This window comes from Medicago sativa, chromosome 3, assembly GCF_051527215.1.
Source record: "Medicago sativa cultivar Bolivia chromosome 3, Bolivia_mono, whole genome shotgun sequence".
Lineage (NCBI taxonomy): Eukaryota > Viridiplantae > Streptophyta > Magnoliopsida > Fabales > Fabaceae > Medicago > Medicago sativa.
Genome location: NC_140751.1, coordinates 103,504,152 through 103,531,127, shown reverse-complemented (window position 1 = coordinate 103,531,127; position 26,976 = coordinate 103,504,152). Strand labels below are relative to the sequence as shown.

Here is a 26,976-nt window from a genome sequence, read left to right as displayed (position 1 = left end):
TTTCGTAGTGACCTAGAGCAAAAGGTTGTGGCATGAATTCATCGTATGTGCAGTCAAGCATTTGGTCTAATTACTTTGAGCGTGCGATGACATGAGTCTCCTCTTTTTAGCTTATTTTCAAGCTCATACCACAAATTAATATACAAAGAAAGATTTAAAGATTCACTAAACCCTCTTATGTGAGACTTGCAACTTTGGAAATATAGAAAAACACTAAAAACACAACAAGAAGAGCCTTAGTACCACCTAGTCCACGTGCGTGAGTTATCATCTAAACCAATAAATAACGTCACCTTGCTAATAGAGGCAGAAAGAGAGGAGGGGCATATGGTATATTATGCATGGATGTTTGATTAATAGCATTGCTATGTTTTTTTAGCCTTATTGCATCTATAAAGCCCCATCACATGCAAGCGTGTGATTGTGATGATCCTTTTCGTTTTCAGTGTACGTACGGCCCTCTGTTTTCTACAGAGTGATCAGTGATGATGGGCAGGGGTGGATTCAAGTTTGAAATTCAGCTTGCCATGTGAATTTTTATTTTTTTGTGAATTTCATAAAGTGGGCCCAGTGTTTTTGTGGCACCATATGCCCAAGTAATTAATTAATTGGACTCACTTATTAATATTGTATGATAGGACCCCTTCTGGAAATGCATGGCTTCCCACTCTCAATCATTAGTAACACAACACCACTAGTAGTATATAATACTATAAATAAATGGTGGAAAAACCTACATAAATACTATAACAACGCCAAATCAAGCATTCAGTTCCAATATTATTGTTACACAGATCCACTGCACACATCTCATCTCATATATATTAATTCGCATTCTTTCTGTCTTGAATTCGATTAATTAATTATGGGTGTTCGTCTTCCATTTATGGTTTTTCATGCAAACAAGATATTCAAGTCATCATCATCACATCATCTCCATAGTAGAAATCATTCCAATGTTCCAAAGGGCCATGTAGCAGTCTATGTTGGAGAGGCTCAAAAGAAGCGTTTTGTGGTTCCAATATCTTACTTAAACCACCCTTCATTTCTTGATTTGTTAAATCGAGCTGAGGAAGAGTTTGGTTTCAATCATCCAATGGGTGGTCTCACTATTCCATGCAAAGAAGAGGCTTTTATTAATCTTACCTCTCAACTGCATGCTTGCCTCTCTTGAACATTTTTGTTTTTGGTGCAGCTCCATCACCATTTTTGACAAATAGTCATTCATTAGTGTATTTCATTGTACACATTTTGATGATATTAATATATTAACTGTTAGTGAGAAGGAAAAAAATTGGCACCTCCATATGTAACTTTTGTATGTATGTATGTATGTATGTATGTATGTATGTATGTATGTATGTATCTGTAATCAACTTCCAAATTTAATTAGTTCCCTTCCCTATCATTTTGAACCTAGATAATTTTTTTTAAGCAAAATATAAAGGGGACATTGGACCTGACCCAGGAAATACCCAAAAGGAATACATCACGGCGCAACCCAGCGAACCCGCGTACGGGCACGAAACCAGGTTACAAAAAAATATGAAAAGTGAAAAAATGCATACAACAGTTAGAGTTTAAAATATGGCGAATGGATCGACCGCCAACACGGTATCGAAATCCAAGTGCCAACAGCTCCCTGATCAACAGCAAGCATAAAAAGCTCTTTCGAGCAAGCAACGCGTAAAAACTCATATCGAGGGATGAGTCCAATACGTCAGAAACCAGACCCTTTCGGGTTAAACGAACCAACCCTTTCGGATAAATAGAACCAGACCCTTTCGGGGTTATCGAAACAGAACCACCGCAAAAAGGACCACATCCGTATCCACCCAATCTCTAAACAAACAACATAAACACAAAACAGGAAACAAACAAAAGAAAAAGTACAGAACCAGATTTTGAACCTAGATAATGAAAAGCTATTCCATTAGTATTTAACCAGATTATGTATTCCAAAGTTAATCAGGTTATAAAAAAAAATGTTATAACTATATTAGCTATAAAAATGTATGTTTATTTCACATTTATCTCATTGACAACTTAGAGTACCCACATTAACCACCAAAATTCAAGTCATTAACCACTTATTTTTACATAACCCACTAAAAAGTACATGGTTAGTTTAGTTCATTACGTGGTTGATTAACAACAATTTTGAATTTACAGAGATTAATATAAATTTAGATGATTATGTGGTTGATGAATTATAAAAAACTGCGAGAGAATAAGTTTATTTTATAAAACACACTAAAAACAATTGATTAAGTGAGAAGTATGCATGAAATGAAAGTAACATAAGAAAAGTTTGAAGTATAGAAGCAAGGTTGTGTGTGAGTCAAAATAGCTAGACCCAACAAGCTTGTATGTATCTATGATAAGATGATTGTATTGAGTAGTTAGTGTGAGGGTGGGAGAGGGACGAAGTTGTTGACTTAGTTAATCTGAAACTGAACTGAAATGAGTGACGAAGCTGTTGTATCTTATGTGTTGTGGTTGATACTATTAATAAGTCCCACATCGCCTAAATGCTTGGCGTCTCAACTGTTTATATAGCAGAGGTAAACGAAAGTGTTCGCCCTTCGGGGACATCCGATAAAATTGGAACGATGCAGAGAAGATTAGCATGGCCCCTGCCCCTGGATGACACACACAAATCCTTCCACAAATCGATCGATCGAGAAATTGTCTTTTGTCTTGTCCAAATTTTTTTGCCATTTTTTTTCCATCGTCTCTCTCTCTCTCTCTCTCGTTCAGTTCAGGTATGTTCGTTCTTAATTCGATTGTTCATTTTCTCACTGTTTGATTTCGTGTTTAGGGTTTTGTTTTTCGAATTTTGAAATTGGGGGTGGGTGGGTATGTATACACACTGCAATCCCATCAAATCAATTCAAATTCATGTGTTGATAGATGCTTGTTAAATCAGTGATTAGAACATACAACTCTGATTCCTGCTACTTGGTTTCAGATCCCCTTATCAGGGGGTGTATTTTAGTTGAATTAGTTAATTAGTTGAGGTCGTTGTTAAGTTGATTACAATTACGTACAATTTTGCTATTCAATACGAGTATTGTGTTCATTCATTCTTAATTGCTTTCTTTTTTTTTCCAAGGAATCACCAGTCAAATATTAAAAAAGACTGAAATAATGTTATTGAGTATGTATGTCAATGTCATTCATATACACAATTTTTCACCCATTTTCCCAATCAAGGAAGGGAAAAGGACAAATATTTTCAAGTGTCAAAAAAAATATGCCTATTGTCCTCCTACTAATCTATGTCACTCTCTTGCAGCTGCAAATTTATAGCCCATTGAAGCTAGAAGTAACATGCAAAAAATCATCTTCCGTGCAAGGAATTGTCAGGCCACCCATTGGATGATCGTATCCAAATTCTTCCTCTGCTCGACTCAGCAAGTCTTGAAATGAAGTTTGGTTCAAGTACGATGTGGGGATCACAAACCGCTTCATTTCCTCTCCGACATACACCGCAAGATAGCCCTTTGGCACATTTGCTACTTTCAATGACGTTTGGTTGCTGCTAAATGACGCCCTTCTTATAGCTGCAGGTAAACGGAATCCCATTTTAAATGTTTCAAAGAACAAACTTAAGAAAAAAAGTATTTTATCTTTTGATGCTCGAGTATGTGAATGACTTGTGGTTTCTTTCAGGGAAAGTGGTGGATTTATAGTCTTCAAGATTTTCTTCAAATCCATTTCTTTGAGAAATTATTGTTGAAGGATGGGCTCCATGAGATGAGGAATCACATGGTCTTGTCTTTTGATGTCTCTCTATAAACCAAGGATCATCAAGTTCAAATATAGTGCATACATACCCCACCTTGTGGATGAAAGGCCAGCCAGCAGATTACCCATCCAGTTGGAAGTCAAATGAGATGGCTAGGTTCAACTTAATGCTTGATCTTTGGATACTCATATAATTATATACATGCATTAGACATGTCATATCTTCTCTTCATATTGATAACACAGCTCAATGCCGACACGTAGCTAGCTACCAATTTTTCTCTTGTAGTGTGAATTCTAAGGTAGACGATGGCTAGTTGGCTCATAAATGTTAGGAGGCAACGTGGAACCTTTATCAAAGGCTTGGTCAGCAGTCAAAAGATAGTAGTACATGATTGAACCCACAGGTAGCAGAAATGTTTTGCTTTGAAAATTGATATTTTTTTCTTTAATTTCAACATGTTTCGACCCACACTTATTCGTTTTAAATAAGTGCAGTCTTTTGAAGAATGTCTAGCAGCAACTGCTTTGACATGATTATAGGGACGACTATATCTCAAAATTATTTTTTCAGCATATAATAGTTAGCTACTAGAACTTTGATTCATGAAATTTTGTTAAACTAGCCTGAAATGTCTTCTTCTGTACTACTATTTAGTTTAATGAATTTGAGGGGAACTTGTGGATCTGTATTTAATTTTTAATAATAATATTTTATTTCTTGCTTTCCACCAAAGGAAGACCCGATGTTTTTTCTAACTCAAGTCAAAACCAAACTACCATATAGTTAATGAGTTACTGCTTCTAAGTGTAAGACTGTTGAAAACTTTCCATTCAAAATTGATTAACAGACATAAGTTGGCAAAATATCATGGTCTAGTTTGGACGAGTTTCTAGCATTAAGGAATTGAGATGGTTATTTGACTTCTGTTATGTTTGGTATGTTTAGGTTCGACTCTTAGCTAACATGCACTTTTATGCAACAAAGTTGTCCTAACTAGTCAATCCGACTGTCTAATGCTATTGTTCATATGACTTTTTTGCAATATGAATTTAATCATAGGCCATTCAAGCCAGAAGTTGTATGTAAAAACACATTTTCTTTGCACGAAATTGTAAGACCAGTAACTGAATTGCTTTTCAGCTTGACTCAACAATTTTTGAAATAAAGGCTCGTTCAAGAATGATACTGGAATATAGAACCTCTTCATTTCCTCTCCAACATACACCACAAAATAGCATTTGGGACTTCCACTTGTTTGCTAGATGATTGACTTGCAGTAATGATAATCGTCTAATACCAGGTAAGCGAAAACCCATTCTTGTTTTGTTTCAGTTTTGAGATTAAATTTCTGATAATAGAAGATCTTGATTACGGTAGTTGATATATCAATTGGAGATTAAATTTCAGTTTTGTATGGATAGACTACTTCCACATTGTTGATCTAACTGTACAAGAATTGGAGATATATTATACTTTTTTTTTTTAAATAAAATAAAAAGGAGAAACGACAAGGAACAGGACTTTGAAATTTGGTTCCACAATTATGTTAACTCCACCAAATTTCTTAACGATTGCATCTCACACTGGTTAGAATAGTTGGAAGAGTTTTTTTTTTATTATTTATCAGCTTAATTGCTCTGCTAGATGAAGAAGTAGTTTATGGAATAATAATTTGTTTGATAATGATAACTATTCACCAATATGTTTCAAATTTTCGCCTTCGACTTCAACACAAGTAAACAATCACTGAAAATTGATAAACGTAACAACTCCCTTTCTAATCAAACTTGGAAAAGTTGTGTGGCCAAGCTATTGCTATAAATCATAAGTCAAAGCTGCTAGAAAAATAGTCTGCGATAAAAGTATGCAAGAAATTTGTGAGAATATTTTAGCTAGATTTTGCTTACACTACGTACCGTTCTGTCATTATAATAAACCGAGGGAAACAATATATATATTGCTTTATAATTTTGTCAAAAAAAATATATTGCTTTATAATTTCTTTTTGTTTCCAAAGAATCGCTAGTTTTGTTATTCATAAACAGAAGCATATAGATGCCCATTGAGTTGTTGAATATATTGTCATTTTGATTAGAAAAGATAATAACAAATAATTTGTTCCTGAATTTGTCATTCAGATGGACAATTCTAACTCATCCCAAAGGTAAAAAAAGTTACAATTCTATGACGACTATTGTACAAAATGTCCTAGCTAATCTATGTTAATCTCTTTCAGTGTAAGATTTATAGTTCATTGAAGCGAGAAGTAATATGAAAGAAAACATCTTCTGTGCAAGGAATTGTGAGGCCACCCATTGGATGATCGTATCCGAATTCTTCCTCTGCTCGACTCAGCAAGTCTTGAAAGGAAGTTTGGTTCAAGTACGACGTGGGGATCACAAACCGCTTCATTTCCTCTGCGACGTATACCGCAAGATAGCCCTTTGGCACATTTGCTACTTTCAATGACGTTTGGCTGCTGCTAAATGACGCCCTTCTTATCGCTGCAGGTAAACGGAATCCCATTTTAAATGTTTCAAAGAATAAACTTAAAAAAAAAAAAAAAAGTATTTATCTTTTGATGCTCGAGTATGTGAATGACTTGTGGTTTCTTTCAGGGAAAGTGGTGGATTTATAGTCTTCAAGATTTTCTTCAAATCCATTTCTTTGAGAAATTATTGTTGAAGGATGGGCTCCATGAGATGAGGGATCACATGGTCTTGTCTTTTGATGTCTCTCTATAAACCAAGGATCATCAAGTTCAAATAGAGTGCATACATACCCCACCTTGTCGATGAAAGGCCAGCCAGCAGATTACCCATCCAGTTGGAAGTCAAATGAGATGGCTAGGTTCAACTTAATGCTTGATCTTTGGATACTCATATAATTATATACATGCATTAGACTTGTCATATCTCCTCTTCATATTGATAACACAGCTCAATGCCGACACGTAGCTAGCTACCAATTTTTCTCTTGTAGTGTGAATTCTAAGGTAGACAATGGCTAGTTGGCTCATAAATGTTAGGAGGCAACGTGGAACCTTTATCAAACAAAGGCTTGGTCAGCAGTCAAAAGATAGTAGTACATGATTGAACCCACAGGTAGCAGAAATGTTTTGCTTTGAAAATTGATATTTTTTTTAATGTCAAAACCCAATGTTTTTTCTAACCCAAATAACAAAACCAAGCTACCATATAGTTAATCAGTTACTGCTTTTTTGCTCAAAAAAAAAAAAAAAGAGTTGCTGCTTTTAAGTGTAAGACTGTTCAAAATTCTCCATTTAAAATTGATTAATGGACATAAGTTGGCAAGAGATCATGGTCTAGTTTAGATGAATTTCTTGCATTAAGGAATTGAGATGGTTATTTGACTTCTGTTATGTTTTTTTATGTTTAGGTTTGAATTTTAGCTAACATGCACTTTTATGCACCAAAGTTGTCTCAACTAGTCAATCCTACTGTCTAATGCTATTGTTCATATGACTTTTTTGCAATATGAATTAAATCATAGGCCGTTCAAGCAGGAAGTTGTTTGTAAAAATACATCTTCTTTGCAGCTAATTGTAAGACCACCCATTGGATGACAGTAACTGAATTCCTTTTCAGCGTGACTCAACAATTCTTGAAATAAAGGCTCATTCAAGATTGATACTCTGAAAATTGATTTTCTTTTTTAAATTTCAAAACCCGATGTTTTTTCTAACTCAAAGTGTCAAAACCAAGCTACCATATAGTTGATGAGTTACTGCTTTTAACTTTTAAGTGTCAGACTATTCAAAGTTCTCCATTTAAAATTGATTAAGAGACATAAGTAGGCAAGAGGTTATGGGATTCACAGCCTTTTGAATCATGAGAGCTTTTGAAATTCATGTTTAACTGTTATTTTATTTGTATTATGGTTGGACACAGAACCGGCAAGGAAAGACTTTTCATAACTGGGTTAGTAAGTTGCAAACCTGAAATCTATTATTAGATGGGTTTGGCTTCTGTTTTATGTGCCTACTCTGTCCACTAATTGAACTAAGCCGCTGAAACATGTGAGGTGCAATTTTCTTGTCCTGATTTGGTTATTGTAGAGATATATATATATATATATATATTGTATTCTGTCATTGTTATGCATATTTTCATTTCAGTCTTGTGTCTGTTAAAATGGTTCACCAATCCATATAGCTTTGAACGAATTTTCTGATTGGGAAAATGTCAAATAATAGAATGCCAAACTATGTTTGCATAATATGGGTTGCCCTTACCTTAAGAAAAGAAATAACACTGGCCATCAACTGGACATAAGTTGCAGGACAGTTTAATGCTTGTTTTTTCTGTTAGCTGTCCTCAGAATATAACCTCAAAGGTCCCTAAGCCAGAGTCTGGTACTTGGTTTCAGCTGATGATCCAGCAAAACTATGCGAATTATCTGTTGCTTTTCCTCAATGTAAATGCAGTCAAATACAGTTGCAATCACCAACCCCGTGCCAATTTGAGGGGCATTATATATCCCTTAGTTATGGGGATGCATATCTAAATTCTTTTTTCAACAATAGTTCAACTAGCCTCAGAGCTCAATTGGTATTTATTCCGATTTACACTTTATTGTAAATAGACTCTTTTCATCATTCATCATTGCTGCTTAGTTTCTTTTTTCCAAGGAATCACTAGTTTAATCTATTTGTTGAAACATTGTGTCATTATGACTAGACAAATAATAGAGTGAAATAATGTCACTGAGTATGTCATTCAGATGAAAACTTTTTACTCTTTCCCAATAGGAGCCCATTTTGAGTTGTTGAATATATTATGTCATTATGATCAGAAAGAAATAAACAATAACAATTAGTTTGTTCCTGAATCTTCAGACGGACAATTCTTACCCGTTCCAATGGTAGGAAAATGGAAAAAAAATCTTTACAAGTTTAAATGATGACTATTGTACAAAATTTACCTGCTAATCTATGTCAGTCTCCTTTAGTTTAAGATTTATAATGCTTATTCAAAAAAAGAATAATAATGAACAAACGACAAGGAACAGACTTTGAAATTTCGTTCCACAATTATGCTAACTCCACCAAATGTCTTAATGATTGCATCTCACGCGAGTTAATTGCTCTGCCTATGAAGAAGTAGTTTATGGAATAATTTGTTTGATAATGATAACTATTCACCAATATGTTTCAAATTTTTGCCTTCGACTTCAACACAATGTAAACAATCACTGAAAATTGATAAACGCAACAAAGCCTTTCTAATCAAGCTTGGAAAAGTTGTGGCCAATCTATTGCTATAAATCATAAGTCAAAGCTGCTAGGAAAATAGTTTGTGATAAAAGTATGCAAGAAACTTGTTAGAATATTCTTTTCCAAGGAGCATATAGATGCCTTCTGTCATCTAATAAACCAAGGGAAACGATATATATATTGCTTTATAATTTCTTTTTCTTTCCAAAAAATCAGCAGTTTTGTTATTCATAAACAGAAGCATGTAGATGCTCATTGAGTTGTTAAAAATATTGTCATTTTGATTAGAAAAAAATAACAACAAATGATTTGTTCGTGAATTTGTCATTCAGATGGACAATTCTAACCCATCCCAAAGGTAGGGATAAGAAAAAAATTACAATTCTACGACAACTATTGTACAAAATGTCCTAGCTAATCTATGTCAATCTCTTTCAGTGTAAGATTTATAGTTCACTGAAGCGAGAAGTAATATGAAAGAAAACATCTTCTGTGCAAGGAATTGTGAGGCCACCCATTGGATGATCGTATCCAAATTCTTCCTCCGCCCAACTCAACAAGTCTTGAAATGATGGTTGGTTCAAGTAAGACATAGGAATCACAAATCGCTTCATTTTCTCTCCTACATACACTGCAAGACACCCTTTTGGCACATTCATAGATTTTGATGATGTTTGGCTACCAGTAAATGAAGACCGTCTAATAGCTGCAGGTAAACGTAGACCCATTTCAAATGTTTTGAATAACAAGCTGAATTTATCAGATTTAAGAAAGAGGTATCTAAGTTTGTTTGCTTGAGTAATTTGTGTAGTTGTGAAAGAGGACAATGTATTTATAGTTTTCAAGAGATTATTGAAATTCGTTTGCTTGAGAAATGATTGTTAAATTGATGGGGCCAATGAGACAAGAGATCACATGGTGTTGTCTTAGATGCCTCTATCAAGAATCAATATGTTCAATAAGAGTGCAAACCGTATCCACTCGAAATCAAATGAGATATGGTCATGTTAAACTCAATGCATGTACAATGCCTACTCATTATTTTCTAGACATGGCACTCATATTGATAAAACAACTTAATGTTGGTGAATGACCACCTGAAGAATTATGTGTAAAATATCAATCATACATACACTAACACCCTATTTGTGAGTTGTACATATTTATTGTTCTTGAAGGGATTAGTCGGCTATGGTTCACAAGAGATCACATGATACTGTCTAGAGGTCTTTCTTAAAAATTGAATGATTGCTTATGATTTGAGAGAGTAATTAAATTAAATGTATGTCCCATAAGTTGTACCAACATGGAAACCATTCAGAAAACCATAGTGGTAGCACAGATAAGAAAACCTACGAATTTTTAAACCATTGCAATGGCATTAGTCATATGTTTCAGACATGCTTTGAACATCTCAAATTTTCTTCATACATAGACGATTGTTACTTGCTTGTACCGTATTAAATCATAGTTTTTAGATTTCGTAGGCAAAGATGAGAAAGCTTTCGATAGCATGATCTTATCAAATAACATTGGCATAATACATATTTGTCAAATTGCAAAAAAAATACCAAGTGAAGAATACTAACTGGGCCAAAAGTCACTGCAACTAGTGAATCACTCCCTCCATTCAAGGTGCAAAAATCACAATTTCTTACAATTTTAGTTTTTATATCAGATCTCTAGTTTTTTTGCGTAGGAAAAAATTTCATCTTAATTTAGGGATCATAACAATTAATTTTGAAAGGTTTCGTACTCTGGCGTTTTCAGAATGGTTTTTCTAATTTTTAAACTCTATAAGTTTGCTCTATAAAATAATTTAGCAGACATAGACAACAGTGTCTGTGGTCAATTGTAAGGAACATCAAGTTTTATTTTGGTCGGCATCTGTTGATTCTTGATAAGAAGACACAAATGGGTCATACTGACCAAAATTAATTTGAGGTAAGGTGTCAACCACTCATCTCTGTGATAGACACCTAATTGGTTAGATCCAAATTTCCTACCAAATACCTTATGATTATGACTATTTTCAGTTCAAAACTTAATAACATTTGTTCTAAACTAATCAGGATGCCAGTCCAACTTTAACCCAAAGAAAGAAAGAAATGCAACAAGCACAAGTTTTTGTTAACAAAAATCTCTAAAGCTAAGAAGTTTGTTAGTAGCATATATCTATATGCTTGAACCTTGAAAAAAAAGAAGCTATATGCTTGAGTTAACAAACGAAAACTCTGTAGCCAAAATTGCATATAATGTTGGCGAATGCGTATTTTTTCCATTCTATAGGACTAGTGTGTCTATCCAATGTGAAGTTGCAACAGCTTCCAATAGATTTCATGGTTTATGGATGGAATTACAAACAATAATAGCTACTAGTTATCCTATAGAACAAGGACAAAATAACAGTAGTACTTGTTATGTTTAGAGCTTGTCTGAAACATTTCTCTTTTACAAGCCTAATCCTCATTGAAAACCTCCAAAACAAAGCCATGTGATTATTAATGAGCAATGTCTCCTACTAAACCCCATTGAATAACTAACTCATCCACCATACAATTGGTTTTCAAAGTCTATATATATATATATACTCACCATCGAGTTTAGAAGCAACACAAATCATTCATACCTTGAAGCATCAGAATTCAAGTTCATTTCTGTCTTCTACCACTTCTTTGAGATCATTCTGTTGTGAAGAAACAAAACAAGAATGGGTTTCCGCTTACCTGGTATTAGAAGATCATCATTTAGTGCAAGTCAATCCTCTATCAAGGGTATCTTGCTGTTTACGTTGGAGAGAAAATGAAGAGGTTCCTGATTCCAGTATCATTTTTGAATGAGCCTTTATTTCAAGAATTGCTTAGCCAAGCAGAAGAGGAGTTCGGTTACTGTCATCCAATGGGTGGTCTTACAATTCCCTGCAAGGAAGATGTCTTCTTACATACAAATTCTCGCTTGAACGGCCAATAATTAATTAATTAGTGATAACACAGCACAATAGGACTGACTAGTTGAGACAACATTTTTACATCAGGAATTTCTTTGTCCATTTTGATCTTTCCTCTTAAGTGGAAATCCGAAATGAGAACCTAACTTCGATGAAACTATATTCTTTTGAATTTATCTGTTGTTTTTTTGCGTCGTCTTAGATGACCGTGTGATGAATCAAACGTCCTATATTATTTCCCCAAAACAGATAAAAAGAAATCAAATCTGTAACTTCTAAACAAAAATCTCAAACGCTTGCTTCAAAAAAAGTCGCAAAAGGCTGAGTGATGGTAATCAAGAAGCTTAACAATTGTGGTGGAGGTGATGATGGTGGTGGCGCCGGTCATCACTGATCTTAACCATGGCGTCACCGGCCATCACCGATCTTAATCATGGCGACTCTTTATTCATTCCAGTACTGTGTTCAACGGAAATCATTGTCGAAGGTTCATTGTGGTTATGTTATAATCGGTGCTCTTTATCTGCCTCGAAGATACAACATGTTGTCAAATGTTTAGTACATGTTGATGAGAAAAGATAACAATAGAACAAATCACAATATAGAATATTCTGTCAAAAAATAGACATAAGCGAATGAGAACATTCTGTCGGCATGTGTTTTGTTTATTTTATGGAAGTGGTAAATCGTGGTTAAGCTCCTCCACAAACTCATGGATTACAAACTTTCCATTCTTTGAGCTAAGTGCAATTCTTGCTGTGCAATCCAATGACCTCTTGTCCAGCATCCAATGACCTTCCTTGCAACAAACAAACTTGCATGATCTAATGGAGTTGTCTTTCTTTCTTTTGTTGAAATAGTCCTTACACTATTAAACTCCATGCCAACACTAGGTATTGTAGTGGTTGTCATTGCTAGGAAAAACCTATCTATTTTCAACACAAAAACAGAGCAAGTCACCAACATAGCTTATTTGAAAATTACAATACACACACATATATTATGTACCTATACAACCTATAGGTTTAATCATATAAGTAGAAGACATTTAATGTTTTCAGTTTCAGTGTGTAATACATTGTAGTGTACATGCACTTACGTACACCTATCACCTTGATATCATTTTTACATACATGTCTAACTTAATTCAATATTTACACCAATGTCAAGTAACCAATAATCTCTCATCCATCAAGAAACTCCATGGTCACCTACTCACTAAAGGCACTCTCTTCATTCTCCATGATCTTCACACCCAACTCATTTCCACATACACCTCATGCTTTCCAAACAACAATCTTCAAACACTTACCAATGGTTTCTTCAAATCCATGAATTCCACCAACCCATTACATTTCAATGTCATCATATCTGATTTCTGTCGTAAAGGTTTCCCCTTTCTTGCTCTCACCACCTTTTCCTTCATGCACACCAATGATGTTCCTTTGGATACATACGCCTTGTGTGGCACTTTGACCGCTTCATCTAAATTCAAAGACGTCAATTTCGGGAAACAGATACATGCCCACGTGGAAAAATCAGGTTGGTCTTCTAGTGTCTTTGTGGGTAGTGCTCTCATTCATTTTTACTCTAAATTGTTGAATGTTAAAGATGCAGCTCTTGTGTTTGATGAAATTCCTGAGAGGAATACTGTTTGTGCCAATGCACTTTTATCTGGTTATTGTGAGGTTGGGTTATGGGTTAAGGCATTTGAACTAATTAGGAAGATGCCTTTATTGAAATTGAAATATGATCACTTTACATTATCAGCTGCTTTGCGTGCATGCACGGGGTTATCTTCTGTTGAAATGGGTAGACAACTGCATAGTTATTTGCTCCGTACTTTGCCTGATATAGAGAGTGATGTGTTTCTTCAGAGCGCGTTAATTGAGATGTATGGCAAATGTGGAATGGTAGAGAAGGCTCGGCAGGTTTTCAAGTTGGACGGAATGGATATCAGAAAAGAAAGAAGTAGAGACGTTGTATTGTGGACTTCGATGCTTGGCGTGTATGGTAAAAATGGGCATTATAAGGAAGTAATTGATTTGTACAGTGAAATGTTGCAGGAAGGAATCAAACCTGATGGAATTTCATTTCTGACAATAATCTCAGCTTGCGGTCACACTGGACAAGTAGATGCTGGTGTGAAGTATTTTGAATCTATGACTAATGATTTCAAGTTGGATCCTGGCCCAGAGCATTATAGCTGCTTGGTTGATTTACTTTGTAGGGCTGGAGAATTAAACAAGGCATGGGAATTACTTAATGAGACATGTCATCATAAGGGAATTGGCAATTGCAGTGTCTCAATGTGGGGAGCGCTACTCAGTGCCTGTGTGGACAGTGGGAATATTGATCTGGGAAAATTGGCAGCTCAGAGGGCTCTTGAGTTAGATCCTCAAAATGCTGGAATCTGTGTTATGCTATCAAACGTATATGCCCGGCTTGGTATGTGGGATGAGATTGGACGTTTGAGAGTATTGATCAATCAAAGAGGGTTAAGAAAAGATGTTGGATGCAGTTGGGTTCAGGTGACAAGTTGACAAGTTGAATGAGTAGGAAATGGTTTGAAGTGGTGTTGTGGCCTTTAAAATATTCCTAATCTGTCTCTACTGCAAATCCTAAATACGCCTACCATTACATGTCTGAACAAACGGGGACTGCTCAACTAGTCAACTAGCTTGAGGTTAAAAAATGATATTTGGTTAGATTTTAGAATGGATTTCGTACTGAAGAGCGGGCGTAGCATATTTTTCGTCGGAGAATGCTAAATAGTACAAAATTACAAGCATTAATTTTAGTATAAAATGTATGTAACTAAATTTTTATCCTTCATATGTTGTTGCCGGGATATGTATTGTTAGTTGTTACTCATCATTTCATTGAATTAAAGGTCAATTACTTGTACAACATTGCAGTTTTGTTTTCCTGGTTTTAGTTGTTAAGTAGACCAAGATAAACTTCAACCTATTTCAAATGCAAATTTTTTACTCATGTTACTTGCTCGACCTGCTAAAATCCCTTAGGGTATGTTTGGTTCAGGGTAAATGGAGGGAAGTGGAGGGAATATTTTTAATTATGTGTTTGGTTCAATTTTTAGAAGGGGAGAGGATAGGAGGGGAGCAAAATTCCTCCTAGACTCACGTATTGCTTTCCCCCAAATTGGGGGGATTTGGAGGGGAGGGGTGGTTTCCTCTTTGAAACTTTCATAATGCTGCTCCTCCTTTCTATTGCCTGATGCTTCTTCTTTTTCATTGCACTGATTTAATGCGTCTGCTTCACGTTCTTGTATTCACTTTATTGCCTTCTTATTATTCCAGTATTGTCACTACTTTGCCACTCTTATTTTATGTTTTTTTTGTACAGTTCCTTTATGCTGTTTTTTTATGTATTCTTTTTTCTTGGTGGATAGACGAAATGGCAATAGTCATTGGAAACACTCACAAGGCAAGGAGCAGGGTTTCTTCGAACCCCTGTCACGACGTTCGGCCTAGCAATTTTGGCATTTTTGCCAGTTGAGCTAGGAATTATGGACTGTTATGTATTCTATATTTTCTTTTATTTTGTTTTAGTTCTTTTGTCGTATATTTTTTCCCCTCCCCTTGTGAACCAAACATATTTACAATTAAAGTCCCTCCCTTCCCCTCTTTTGAACCAAACATCTATGTAATCAAAATTCATTCCCTCCCTTCCCCTTCGTTGAACCAAACAAGCCCTTCGGTTCTATCTCCTTGTTTGAGAATGAATTGTTTGATCAAAAGATTTCTTCTGTGATTACGACATTTGTTTCATATATCAGATAACTGATGAAACTTTGATATAGCTATGTATCAATTTTAGCATAATTTATATTGTACGTTTTCCCTAAAAATAGAATTCACTCATGCTTTAATAGTTTGGTACATATCAATTGATAAGCTAAGCCAGATTTTAGTTTTGTTTTTGCTATAAAACAACCTTGTTCTTGCTTTTGCACCACTTTCACTATTTAAGATAAACGTCTTTGTAGAGATGTCCCTCTGTATCAGCCTATCAGGATGTTTTCAACGTGCATTGCAATTACTTAATGAAGAATTCAATTCTAGCATCTATGGATATACTTGTATTCCCTAATTGTCTTGTCTATATCTACTTTAATGCATTTAATCTATTCATGCATTTCTCTAGTTAAAATGCTTACCATCCCAAACCTTCACAATTGCATCCTTATCTCCTGATAATAAATAATCCATTGTTTATTGTAGTTCAATCTTGTATGTGGAGTGAACCCCATGACCAAAGTCTTCGCTGATCCCATGACTGGTCTTGTCTGTCAAATTAGAGAAGTCGCTGTTCGTCGGCATGGTAACTGTTCAACCCGTGTGCTATTTTTATTTTTAAATATTGTTTAAACATAAATGTTAATTTGATTGGCACTAAATACTGATTTCTTGTCTTTCTTTTTTTTTTTTTTTTTTTTTTTTTGTATATGGAAAGCATATCCTTTCTTCTTTTCAACAATGCTTTTGCACTCTCTTTTACTTCTGTCCAATATGCTAGTTAGAACTTATTAACATTATGGTTGGTAGATCATGAAACGCAGTATTAGTAATAGGACTGTTGAACATGAATGCTTCTGTTGTTTTTTGTTTAGGTTCTTCTGTCAAGCAGACCCTTGTTATGTCCATCAGCAGACCCTTGTTATGTCCATCAATTTTGACACATAATGATTAGAATGCATTATGGTCTAGGAATAATTCCAAATGCTTCTTGTGGTTTATTTAATTTAATTTGCACTAGTGAGTGGGAACTCAATCTCCCACTCTATGGCTACACACAAGTTTTTCATTTATTATCTATGTTACGTCTGTTGTCTCACGCAGGCCCCCTCCCCACCCATGCACAACCCAATTGTATGCTATATTACATACTGGAGATTTAATATTGATAAGGAAAGGAAAATAGATTACAGAATTCTTCTGTCTAAAGAGCGTTCCATTAAAAGTGTGTTTGAGGCCCAAAAGCATTATCGATCTGATGATTTGTTTTGCATGAAGATAGTAGTTTCCATGAAGATTGTATTGTCTGACAAATTGTGCTCTTGCTTAGTGTATGGCTGCATGGTACTTTTTGTCTATGTCTCTGAACAATTTTTTTTAACTGATTCCATTTCCCCATTGCCTTGGGTATTTTGTTAAACATACACACAAATAAATAGCACTCTATTTTTTTGCTTTACCTTATATACTTTCAAGTACGGTAACAAATGCCCAAAAGCAGTAACGTTTTCATAGATTGATGTTGGTGTCGCCTTTGTTATTTATGGCAAATCTGGATCTCTATATGTGAAGTAATGTATTCATATAAACTATAACCCGCCGGTCCACTGTATGGTGGACAATATGCTAAATACGTGTGGGCAACTTGTGATCATTCATTCATAATTGTGTATGATATATATGTTGAAAAGTGTATTGCGTATGATCTGCTGCTATATGCTGAAAAATTATAATCGTTTTTGTTCACAGGATATCCAACAAGTCAAGCTTGTTTATAATCAGAAACTGAGAACATCACAGCCTCCATAGGATACAACTATGCAGGTCATAATATATCTGAGGTGCAGTTGATTTTGGTCATGTATGCTATTCTTAATTGCTTGTTGTGTGAAAATTATATGGCATTTATAATCAAGTGAAAGAACTTAGCTGGGAATATGCAATTAGGAATTTAGGATGTTAAAATTTGCTTCCAACAATGCGTTAATAATCAAGATTTTTTACTCTGCACTATAATCATTAAAGCAAGAGCAATTATATATAGAATCTTCTCCTACTTGTATAAAAGTAATTATCGCTTACATTGGAGTATGCAGTGCATTTTAGTAGTGAAGATTTGGTGAAAACAGATTTTTAAAACACTTGGCATAAAATACTAGCTTTAAACCAATTTTTGTACCAAGAGCGGTTTTAAAAGTCCAATTATTGAAAACTGTAAGATATATTTTCCTAAGTTTAAGCACTAGTATTTCTGATGGATCTCACTATCAAATTTGTTTCATACAAGTATAGTGAGACTTTTATAAATTTCAACAAATATGAAAGAATGTGCTGAAAATAAAAAGTATGTGACTATTGACTAATACTTTTTAATAGAGTTAAAGAGATATGCAACATTGTAAATTTGTTTTAAACCGACAATTAATAAGAACTCAATGTTTTTCCACTACATCTAATGGTCTGATCTGATCTTTCGTTGGTTGAATGCAGGTGTAAAACAAATTTACACACAATTCATGTCCTTTAAACTCTTGAATAAAACAATGTGTATTTGTTGACTAACAAAAGGGAGGGCCCTTTAGGTACAATACACGGGTGAATTAAGTAAGGGATTAATATTATGTCGATGGCCTTTACTTAATATATTCTTAAGATCAATATTAATGATGATCTTTTGAAATGGACCCATCCATCCATTGATGAGCCACTTAAGTCAGTAGTTGTAACACTTCAAAGTAGAATTGTGCGACATTCCTTGCTGGCTTTCAGATAGGCCTTTTTGTGCTATATATGGATATAAACTGTCTCAACTCTATATTCTCAAGTTTAGTCCCAAAAAAAAGAGTATATTCTCACTCTCAAGCCGGTGTTTATTTATGTGGTGTCCATTTCACAACATTGCCTTTCAAATTGACCCCTATGTGTGTGGACGTCATTTCAGAACTGTATATTATATATAACGAGATAATGATTCATTTCCCCACACACTATTTCTCTGACCTGTTTTCTCAAATAATAAATATATATAAAATACTTACCAAAAAATTTCCTAACAATATTTTTTGTGTGGTATATCATGCACCGGATTAGGTGATATCCCACATTGTAGACAGATATCATCCTGGGATATGGGACAAAGTCGCAAAAGTTGAGATAATTATTTTTTTTACATGAAGGAACAAATGTAATTCGGGAGAATTAATGGAGTATTATATACTTTTTCAATGAATGAAAGCTAACAGAAGAAATAAACAGTCTTCCAATTTGGGAATTGAAAGCTAGCAGCAACCTTAAGCAAACGTATCAAAATCCCTAAACAACAAATTAGAATGTCGTTATTATTTAAAATATCTGATCTAAAGAATATTTTAGAAAACTCAAAAAATTACTAGTATCAATTAAAATTTCAAACTACAGAAGACTAATCTAGCTGGATAGAGTAGAGGTTAGCATCTTCATGTGAAGAGAGGATATCATGATATCACAGGGCCCTTTATCTTACAATGTGTTGTCTTGATGAGAGGATAACATGGACTTTCATGTGCCAAGTGAAAGGTTAAGTCACCATCAACTTTAAAGATTATCCCTTTGGGTTGAAAAACAGAAAAATTTGTTGGCCTTTTCCATCTCTTCCACCAAGTAATCTCATTCGCAGAACATGAAGAGTCTATGCAAGGAAGGTGACATCCACTTAACTAGTTCCCCATATAGAAATAGAGAAATATTACGTCAACACAAACTATACCTGCACAAATGAAAACTACTATTAATGTATAATCCTTACATTACATGTGAAATTGAATTTAAATATGCAGAAAATAATTTGATATAGATGTTTAACCATGCAAATAATAATGTCAATGAAGGTTGATTCAATTAGTAAGTATCCAATATCCAACAAAAGCATGTGTGTGTCCACCCTGATCTTTGATGATTCCAGATCCAAATGAATTTCACATAAAAAAATGATGGGATGAAATATTAGGAAAGAATATATATAAATGCAAAGAATTGTTCAACTCTGATTATCCCAAAGCAACGATGAGAATAATAATTTAGTGTAGTTGAATCACAGAATTAGAAAAGCTAGTGGTGAGAGGTTTAAGTAATATGCATAGAAGTTACGCAGGTTCAAATATCATTGTCTCCATTATACACAAAAAAAAAAATGATCACGCATTAATTTAGCTTGGGTATTAGGATTCATTTGTATTAGTGTATTGTTTGGCATTAAGAAAAACACACATAAAGACGGATCACAAAAAATTCAGGACATGGCCGTATACGGATATTTAATTAATTTTGAAAGATAATTTTCTGTGGCTTGGAAACATGGTAAAAAGAAGCAAAACGAAGGCAAGGTAAGACCAATATAGTGGTATACACATGAGATGTAGATTTGTCCGATTACAATTTTTGTATTAATTAGGCAGGACCACATGCAGTTTTAAGACACTAGCCAACACTACATGCAGGTTGAGAAATTCAGAAGCAAGAAATACTAGCTAGCTTTTATTAGCAAATTTGTTATCACAAAATAACATCATTTCATACAAATTAAGAAAATATCATAGTAGTAAATAAAAGAAAGAGAATGGTGATTAAATGCAATGTCGAAAATGATAACTTAAAATCGATGCAAATAGTATCAATTAGAGGGTACAATTGAACAGGGGGAGTACACTACCTTGTGCATATCCCTATATTTTGTATTTTCGCTAGAACAATTAATATGGATGTCTTGCAAGAAAAGAAGCAGCCAGCCAACCAACCACGTTGAATATGATTCATATTCAAAACTCACTTAATTAATCAAACCACGTTTAAATAATCAAAATAAAGATAGACATCATGCAACTTAGTACTTAACTAGGCAAACACATACTACTGGCTATAAATAATAGTCAAATACTTGTTTGATTTCGTTTCATGTATTAAAACCCTGATCCATGGATGTAGATTAAATTAGTTATAGACATATCATGGTGAGTTCTACACGATGCAGACATAAAATAAATGATACTATGAAAGTGGGACATGCATGGATTATTTTTTGCACATAAGAAGGTTGTAGCCACAAGCCAGCAGGCCAGGTAGGGGATACAAAAAAGACTAAGTATGTTTATATGAGTGTTGTGGTAGTTATTAATTTGCTTCAATAATTTGGTGGAGGGTGTTTGAAAGAACGTAATGAAAGGAGCTAGCGGTAAGAGAAATGATATTTTGACAACTATTTTTTGACAACTTTTGGACAACTTTCTCTCTCATACTCACATGATATTGTTATCCCCTCTCTTCCTTTTTCTCTCTCCATTGTTTTTGACCAATAAAAAGTGAGAAAAACAAGGTTGTCAACAAAGTTGTCATCAAATGGATGTCAAAATATCATTACTCCAAGCGGTAATTAAGGACACATGGGTTTCTGCAAAGTTGATTGATTTTGTTTGGTTTGAATTTGATTTCACGTGTCATTCATCAGTAAAATCACACAAAAGCCAAAACATTACCAAGTTGTACCGATTAGTACGTGTTTGTTAGTAGGTCCGTCCGTGAATTCATGGATAGATTTATTTAGTGCTACTGTAGAGTGGGGAAAACCTCTTCAAATTTAAAATGAATCAACCATCAATTTAATCTTTGAATTATTACCCAGATATTAGTTTAATCTCTAAACTATAAAAATATATTAATAGTCTCTAAACTACACATGAAGTTCATCAATTTAGTTATTGGTATTGAGCTAGTTGGGGACTATTTTGATGGGTTTTCATATATTTTAAGGACTAAATTGACTGATTTTGTATAGTTCAAGTTACAATTTAGTATATTTGTATAGTTTAAGAACCAAGTTTAGTTATTTAATTTGGAATTTCTCAAGTTATTTACTGTGTTTACCCCGCTCTTGTTTACTTATAAAATAAAATGGTCGCAATTAAAAATAGAGTCCATGTTATTGGTGCCATAGAGAGGACCAACATAGAAGAGAGATGCCAGTGAGCTTGGTTCCCACCACCAACATGTCCTTAGTCCTTACTTACACACACCCCAAAACACCCGTGGGCTCTCCTTTGCAATTTCTTGCCCCCACACTCCACATGAACAACGGAAACCCTCTCTCTCTCTCTCTCTTCATTGCTTCTTCATAAATACCAACCGTCACACACCCATTATAACTTCCACCATCCTCAGTCCTCACCACTATAATAGTACTAGGTCTCTAATTGTTATATCCATTTCAAACCTCTCTCTCTCTCTCTTTGAAAATGGCCATTAGATCAAAATCAAGCAAGCTTGCTCAGAACACCGTGCTTAAGCAAATCCTAAGGAGATGTTCAAGCTTAGGTAAGAAAAATGAGTATGATCAAGATGAAGATGATCATGGTCTTCCTCTTGATGTCCCAAAAGGTCATTTTGCTGTTTATGTTGGTGAAAACAGAAGCAGATATATTGTACCAATCTCATTCTTAACTCATCCTCAATTTCAGTCACTCCTTCGACAAGCTGAAGAAGAATTTGGCTTTGATCACGACATGGGTCTCACCATTCCTTGTCAAGAAGTTGTTTTTCGATCCCTAACTTCGATTATGCTCAGATCATGAACACAAAAAAAAAAATAGTGAGTTTGTTTCATTAATTGGCTCTACTTGAAGAAAAGGTGATCAAGATGAAGCTGCATCTAGCTTTTGCTTCTCTTTTTTTAACACCATTCTTCATTGTGGTCATTGAATTAGTTCCTCATCAATTCACAATCTAGTGTTTTTTTTTTTTGTTTCTTATCTTAATTTGATTTTGTTTTGAATAGCCCTTTAATATTTGGGGTGTTCTTTATTTTTATTTTGGTCAATTATGTGACGATAACTTTTGTCCCCAAGAGCATTTTTTGGGGTAAAATTTGTATAAAGGGTTTCAGATTTATTTAATTTCCTCAAGGCGTTTCGTAATATGAAATCTGCATGTTTTTAGTTACTGGCACCTCTCTTTAGGCTTTCCACACACCCCACCTGCCATGTGAAATTAAGATTTTGTGCCGGGACAGAAACTGGCAATGCGAGATTATTTAGTCCATTCATAGTAAAGCACAAGTATATGATGCGAATTAATATAAATAAAATTCATAATAATAAAAGTAAAGGCAAAGGGAACAGAACATGCATGAGTTGTCTGACAAACGTGCTGTACTTATGTGTACGGATCATCTCTGTGCAATGGTTTTTAAATTGAAGAATACCCCACAAACATCAATCCTGAGAGGACTATATTAAGGAATAATAATAGGTTTTGTAAGAGTTGCAAAATAATAGTATCACAATTGATATTATCGTGTATGTGTCTTTAAATATTTGTGATCAAGCAAGTATTTTTCCGATTGATATATCGTATTATAGAGTGTTTGGTTGTGAATTTTGTTTAGATTGGGTTCCTTTTTAACGTGGAAACAGATGCTAATAATAGTAGCTTTGGAAAAAACTTATTGCCTCTTTGACGTGAAAACAAGTAGAGGCTTAACGAAGTCGAGCATTTTTTTTGTTTTAATAGAGTACATCTTACATGTTTATGTAGCCAATTATGTTGAGTCGTTATGCATCCCTGACACACTCTCCACAACATATGGCGATCTTTTTGTGGTCCACATACACCAAACTCTATTCCATTTTCCCTCAATTTTGAAGATTCTCATTAGGCATAACAACCTTCGTAAGTAGATTGTATCTGAATTTAACCGAATAACATTCGTTTCGATCATCCTAAATCAATTTATCCTCTTGCATTGTATGTAAAGAGATACCACCGAAATAGTTTTCGCTACCTAATCTCTGAATAATGCATGGACGACTTTATCAACATCCAATCTTTTCCTCCCATCTCACATCAACTGATTGACAAACATATTATGAATTTTTTTTTTCCTACCCCTATTATCAAAAAAATTGATATGTCTGTCCCTAGTTGAAAACTATTGATACAAATACTCTTGTCCTCCAATTGAAATGGCGAACATAACCATTTTTTCTCTACTCTCTGAGCAGTTGCAGGCTTTTTCTAAGTTCTACAAATGAAATGGCGAGCATGATTTTATTTTATTTTTCCTGTTCTATTTGAAATGGCGAGCATGCATGGTTTTTTTTTCATTTAATTTTTACATGTTTACCAATGAAAATGGCGACCATGTCCATTTTTTTTCCAATTTTTTTGTTCATGCGGTCACCATTGTTGCTCTCACATGAAATTTCTCTCACATGCAATAATAAAAGCAATTCATAGTGCTGTTATGTAAATCAATTCATGGTGCTGTTATGTAAATATGGTTAGTTCAAAAACAAAATCAATATGGCATGCTCGCCATTTTAAACAAAGAGCAGGAAAAAAAACTAAAATGGCTAGTTCGTCATTTAAAATAAAGAACATGAAGAAAAAACAAAAAGAAATTATGCTCACCAACTAAAATGTATAGCAGCAGAGAGGTTCATGAAAAAGTCTGCGGGATGTTGAAAAAATGGTTATGTTCGCCAATTCAAATGAAGAACAGGGGCATTTCTATCAATAGTTTTCAACTAGGGGCAGACATACCAATTTTTTTGGGGATAGGGGCAGGAAAAAAAAATTCACATATTATACACTCCTTGGTTTTGTGGGGAGTGCATCTACATTCCTTGGTTCCCCTGAAGCCACAAATCTGACATGATTCTGTCAATTATAATAGAAGTGGGAATAATGTAAATACTCACAATGTTGTTTTGGGATTAGGATTCTCTCCATTGAAAATTCTCTCAAGTTTTCTCACGTGGAATCTCAACCATCAATCATGAGAGAGAAAGTGATAATTAAATTATAATAAAAAAGTGAAGAAGGACAAACTAGTAACTTTAAAAGGGACTGCATATTGCTTTGTTAAGAAGGACAAACTGAGAAACAAAGGCTGCCTCTAGCCCTAGTTTGATGGTTCTATTAGTTTCAGCCGCAAAAGCTTCTATTTCATGCACAACTCTTCCTATAACTACCTACATTTCCTTAGCCCAAAAAAATATCTTTTGCTTCTATAAAATTATTAATTCAGATCTATGTAATTTTATCTCAGTTGATAGAGACATTGTATAATGTATATTTTAGTCGATGTTCAAATTTTTGACACCTCACTTATTTCACCTTAAATAAATTTTTAATCATTACACTACTTGACAAAAGCAATTACTAATTCATCATTGCAAGTTTGCAACATCTAAATTAGAACAAAAACTATAATCGTGTACAGAAAATGAATTCATTAGATAAAAAATTATACAGGAATTAAAGCAAGTAGCAGGTCGTCATTGCAAGGTTGCAAAAATCAGAACAAAAATCATACTCTCTCCGTCCCATAATAAATGACACAGTTGACTCTATTACGCATGTCAATGCATAATTTTGAGCTTAAATATCTTGAATAATATATTAGAAAAAATTATGAAAATTTGATATTTTGAAAATACTCATCGAGACGAATCTAACGACATGTTATATGATATTATTTATCTTTTTATATTAGTAGAAAAATATGGTCAAAGTAAGTTAGGTCAAAATTAGACATTTTTAAATGGGTCTTCTAAAGGAGTAATCTTGAACACAAAATGAATTCATTATATAGAAAAATACACAGATGTTAAAGCAAGTGGGGGCGGATTTATGACTAATTTTATTATGTAGCTAAAATAATAGTTTTAAAGATGGCTTAATAGGTCATTTGATCCCTTAAATAATTTCCAGTTTTCATTTTGGTCTCATAAGTAATAAAGCTCATGTTTTGGTCTTTAATTGTATGTTCGTCGGTCAAAAAAATCCCTTTCGTTAAAACATTAAACTTCTGTTAGTTTTGCCACGTGGCAAGTATAAAAGGCAAGTTTTTTTTTTGAGAAACCCAAAAATTAGGGTTCTTTCATCACCACTTCTGCCTCTTTTCTTCTCTCTCATTTGAATCCCTTCTCCTCTTCATCCTTCCCATTTGAATCCCTTTTGTCAAATCAAATCCAACATCACAAGCTTTTCTTCTCTTATAACCAAATTCAACATCACAATTTCATCATCATTATCACCATCCACAACACCAAATTAAAAAAATATCAAAAATGAAAAAACTAGATCTGCTTTTTCTGACTAGCAAGGTTCTGAATTCTCCAACGCATGTTTTCCCAATCGACAACTTCACCAAAATCGAATCCAAAAGCCGTAGTGATTTGTTCTCTTTATCCACCCACCACACATGACCCATTGTCATGACTCCACCCTTCCTCGACCCTATATCTCTTCAATGTCTGGTCATTAACAATAAGCTGCAAGTTGTTTCTGGAAACAATAACAAACATGAGTTATTGTAGAAGTAGTTCAGTCTCGCCACCAGGTGCAGCTTCGTTGTCACGAGAGGTAGTTATATTTAAAGGTGAGAAAAACACAAGAAGGGGGGTTGAATTGTGTTTTGGAAAATTCTTCGTTTCTCCTAAAAATTGAACACACTAATCAGAAGCTAAGTGAGACAGCTTCTGAAGTGATAATCAGAATCTGAACGCAGCGGAATAAAACAGAGAGAGAGAAGAAGAAAGACACAAAGCAATTATACAGGTTCCTTCCACAAACCGGAAGTAGTCATGTCCCTCTTGCACTTCCAAGGAGAGTTCACTAGAATGTAATATCTGATTACAATTGCTCAAGCACACAGCAAGATACTTCCTTTGCTCAAACACACTTTGCAAGAGTCTTCCTATGCTCAAGAACACAATCAAGAGACTTCTATGCTCAAGCACAACTGCAAGAGACTTCTATGCTCAAGCACAACTGCAAGAGACTTCTAGACAAACAAAATTACACAGAAAATTGTTTAAGGTTGAACACTTGATATACAATCAGAGGTGCTCACAATACAAATCAGATACAGACTCTAAGACTTAAGAATTTCTAAGATATGACTTTGAGACACAGAAATTCTAAGTGAATGCAGAACAATTTCAGCAAAGGTTTGGCACTTGTAAAAATGTTGAGAGTCTTTCGTTCAGCATTACCAAATCTCTAAGTCTTCACTCCTTTATATAGAGGTGTGAAAGAGACGTTGTGAAATTGGCAGCACATCAAAAGAGTCGTTGTTGAAGCTTGATCTTTCACCAATGATCTTTTGCCTGATTTGGCTGTTGTCCTATGAATAACCAATTTGAAATCCATTCCCATTGTGAAGGAACATCTTTGCAGGCATAGCTGTTATTCTGGAGCTGTTTTCTTGTCCTGTAGCGTAGACACAAAACAGAGTAGTGGAGAAGGT

General features: G+C 34.4%; 4 protein-coding genes, 1 long non-coding RNA gene, 1 other non-coding gene and 3 pseudogenes across 7 annotated transcripts; 5 read left to right on the top strand and 4 right to left on the bottom strand.

Moving 5' to 3' along the window:
- The first annotated feature begins 773 nt into the window (after positions 1 to 773).
- LOC146943231 (auxin-responsive protein SAUR23 pseudogene) lies at positions 774 to 1,336 on the top strand (annotated as a pseudogene).
- Positions 1,337 to 2,576: 1,240 nt separating this feature from the next.
- LOC146943230 (U6 spliceosomal RNA) lies at positions 2,577 to 2,677 on the top strand. The gene has a single exon (XR_015033871.1). It is a non-coding gene; the product is annotated as a U6 spliceosomal RNA (small nuclear RNA).
- Positions 2,678 to 3,132: 455 nt separating this feature from the next.
- On the bottom strand, positions 3,133 to 3,818 carry LOC146943229 (auxin-induced protein 6B-like). Its single transcript, XM_085757322.1, has one exon. It carries the CDS (start codon positions 3,718 to 3,720, stop codon positions 3,307 to 3,309), a length of 414 nt encoding a protein of 137 aa, XP_085613448.1. The 5' UTR covers positions 3,721 to 3,818; the 3' UTR covers positions 3,133 to 3,306.
- A 2,003-nt stretch (positions 3,819 to 5,821) lies between these two features.
- Positions 5,822 to 6,366, bottom strand: LOC146943228 (auxin-induced protein 15A-like). Its single transcript, XM_085757323.1, has one exon. The coding sequence runs from the start codon at positions 6,278 to 6,280 to the stop codon at positions 5,999 to 6,001; it is 282 nt and encodes a 93-aa protein (XP_085613449.1). The 5' UTR covers positions 6,281 to 6,366; the 3' UTR covers positions 5,822 to 5,998.
- Positions 6,367 to 9,247: 2,881 nt separating this feature from the next.
- On the bottom strand, positions 9,248 to 11,569 carry LOC146943227 (auxin-induced protein 15A-like). The gene is made up of 2 exons (XM_085757324.1): positions 11,406 to 11,569; positions 9,248 to 9,696 (listed from the first exon to the last, which is right to left on the bottom strand). The coding sequence occupies exons 1-2, from the start codon at positions 11,482 to 11,484 to the stop codon at positions 9,437 to 9,439; spliced, it is 339 nt and encodes a 112-aa protein (XP_085613450.1). The 5' UTR covers positions 11,485 to 11,569; the 3' UTR covers positions 9,248 to 9,436.
- Positions 11,502 to 12,094, top strand: LOC146943226 (auxin-induced protein 15A-like; annotated as a pseudogene).
- An 853-nt stretch (positions 12,095 to 12,947) lies between these two features.
- LOC146943225 (putative pentatricopeptide repeat-containing protein At3g23330) lies at positions 12,948 to 17,737 on the top strand. The gene is made up of 3 exons (XM_085757321.1): positions 12,948 to 14,746; positions 16,182 to 16,281; positions 17,445 to 17,737. Exon 1 carries the CDS (start codon positions 13,071 to 13,073, stop codon positions 14,478 to 14,480), a length of 1,410 nt encoding a protein of 469 aa, XP_085613447.1. The 5' UTR covers positions 12,948 to 13,070; the 3' UTR covers positions 14,481 to 14,746; positions 16,182 to 16,281; positions 17,445 to 17,737.
- Positions 17,738 to 18,931: 1,194 nt separating this feature from the next.
- On the bottom strand, positions 18,932 to 20,481 carry LOC146943224 (uncharacterized). Its single transcript, XR_015032988.1, has 2 exons — positions 19,537 to 20,481; positions 18,932 to 19,440 (listed from the first exon to the last, which is right to left on the bottom strand). It is a non-coding gene; the product is annotated as an uncharacterized LOC146943224 (long non-coding RNA).
- Positions 20,482 to 21,652: 1,171 nt separating this feature from the next.
- LOC146943223 (auxin-responsive protein SAUR50 pseudogene) lies at positions 21,653 to 22,615 on the top strand (annotated as a pseudogene). The gene has a single exon (XR_015032987.1). The product of XR_015032987.1 is annotated as an auxin-responsive protein SAUR50 pseudogene (transcript).
- The last annotated feature ends 4,361 nt before the right edge of the window (positions 22,616 to 26,976 follow it).

Excerpts from the sequence above, each read along its gene's own strand:
- LOC146943227 (XM_085757324.1), bottom strand. The coding sequence starts at position 11,484 with ATGGCTTTGTTTTGGAGGTTTTCAATGAGGATTAGGCTTGTAAAAGAG. Across the intron at positions 9,697-11,405 it reads ACAAGCTCTAAACATAACAA|CTATTAGACGGTCTTCATTT; the intron begins GTACTACTGTTA and ends GTTTACCTGCAG.
- LOC146943228 (XM_085757323.1), bottom strand. The coding sequence starts at position 6,280 with ATGGGATTCCGTTTACCTGCAGCGATAAGAAGGGCGTCATTTAGCAGC.
- LOC146943225 (XM_085757321.1), top strand. The coding sequence starts at position 13,071 with ATGTCTAACTTAATTCAATATTTACACCAATGTCAAGTAACCAATAAT.
- LOC146943229 (XM_085757322.1), bottom strand. The coding sequence starts at position 3,720 with ATGGATTTGAAGAAAATCTTGAAGACTATAAATCCACCACTTTCCCTG.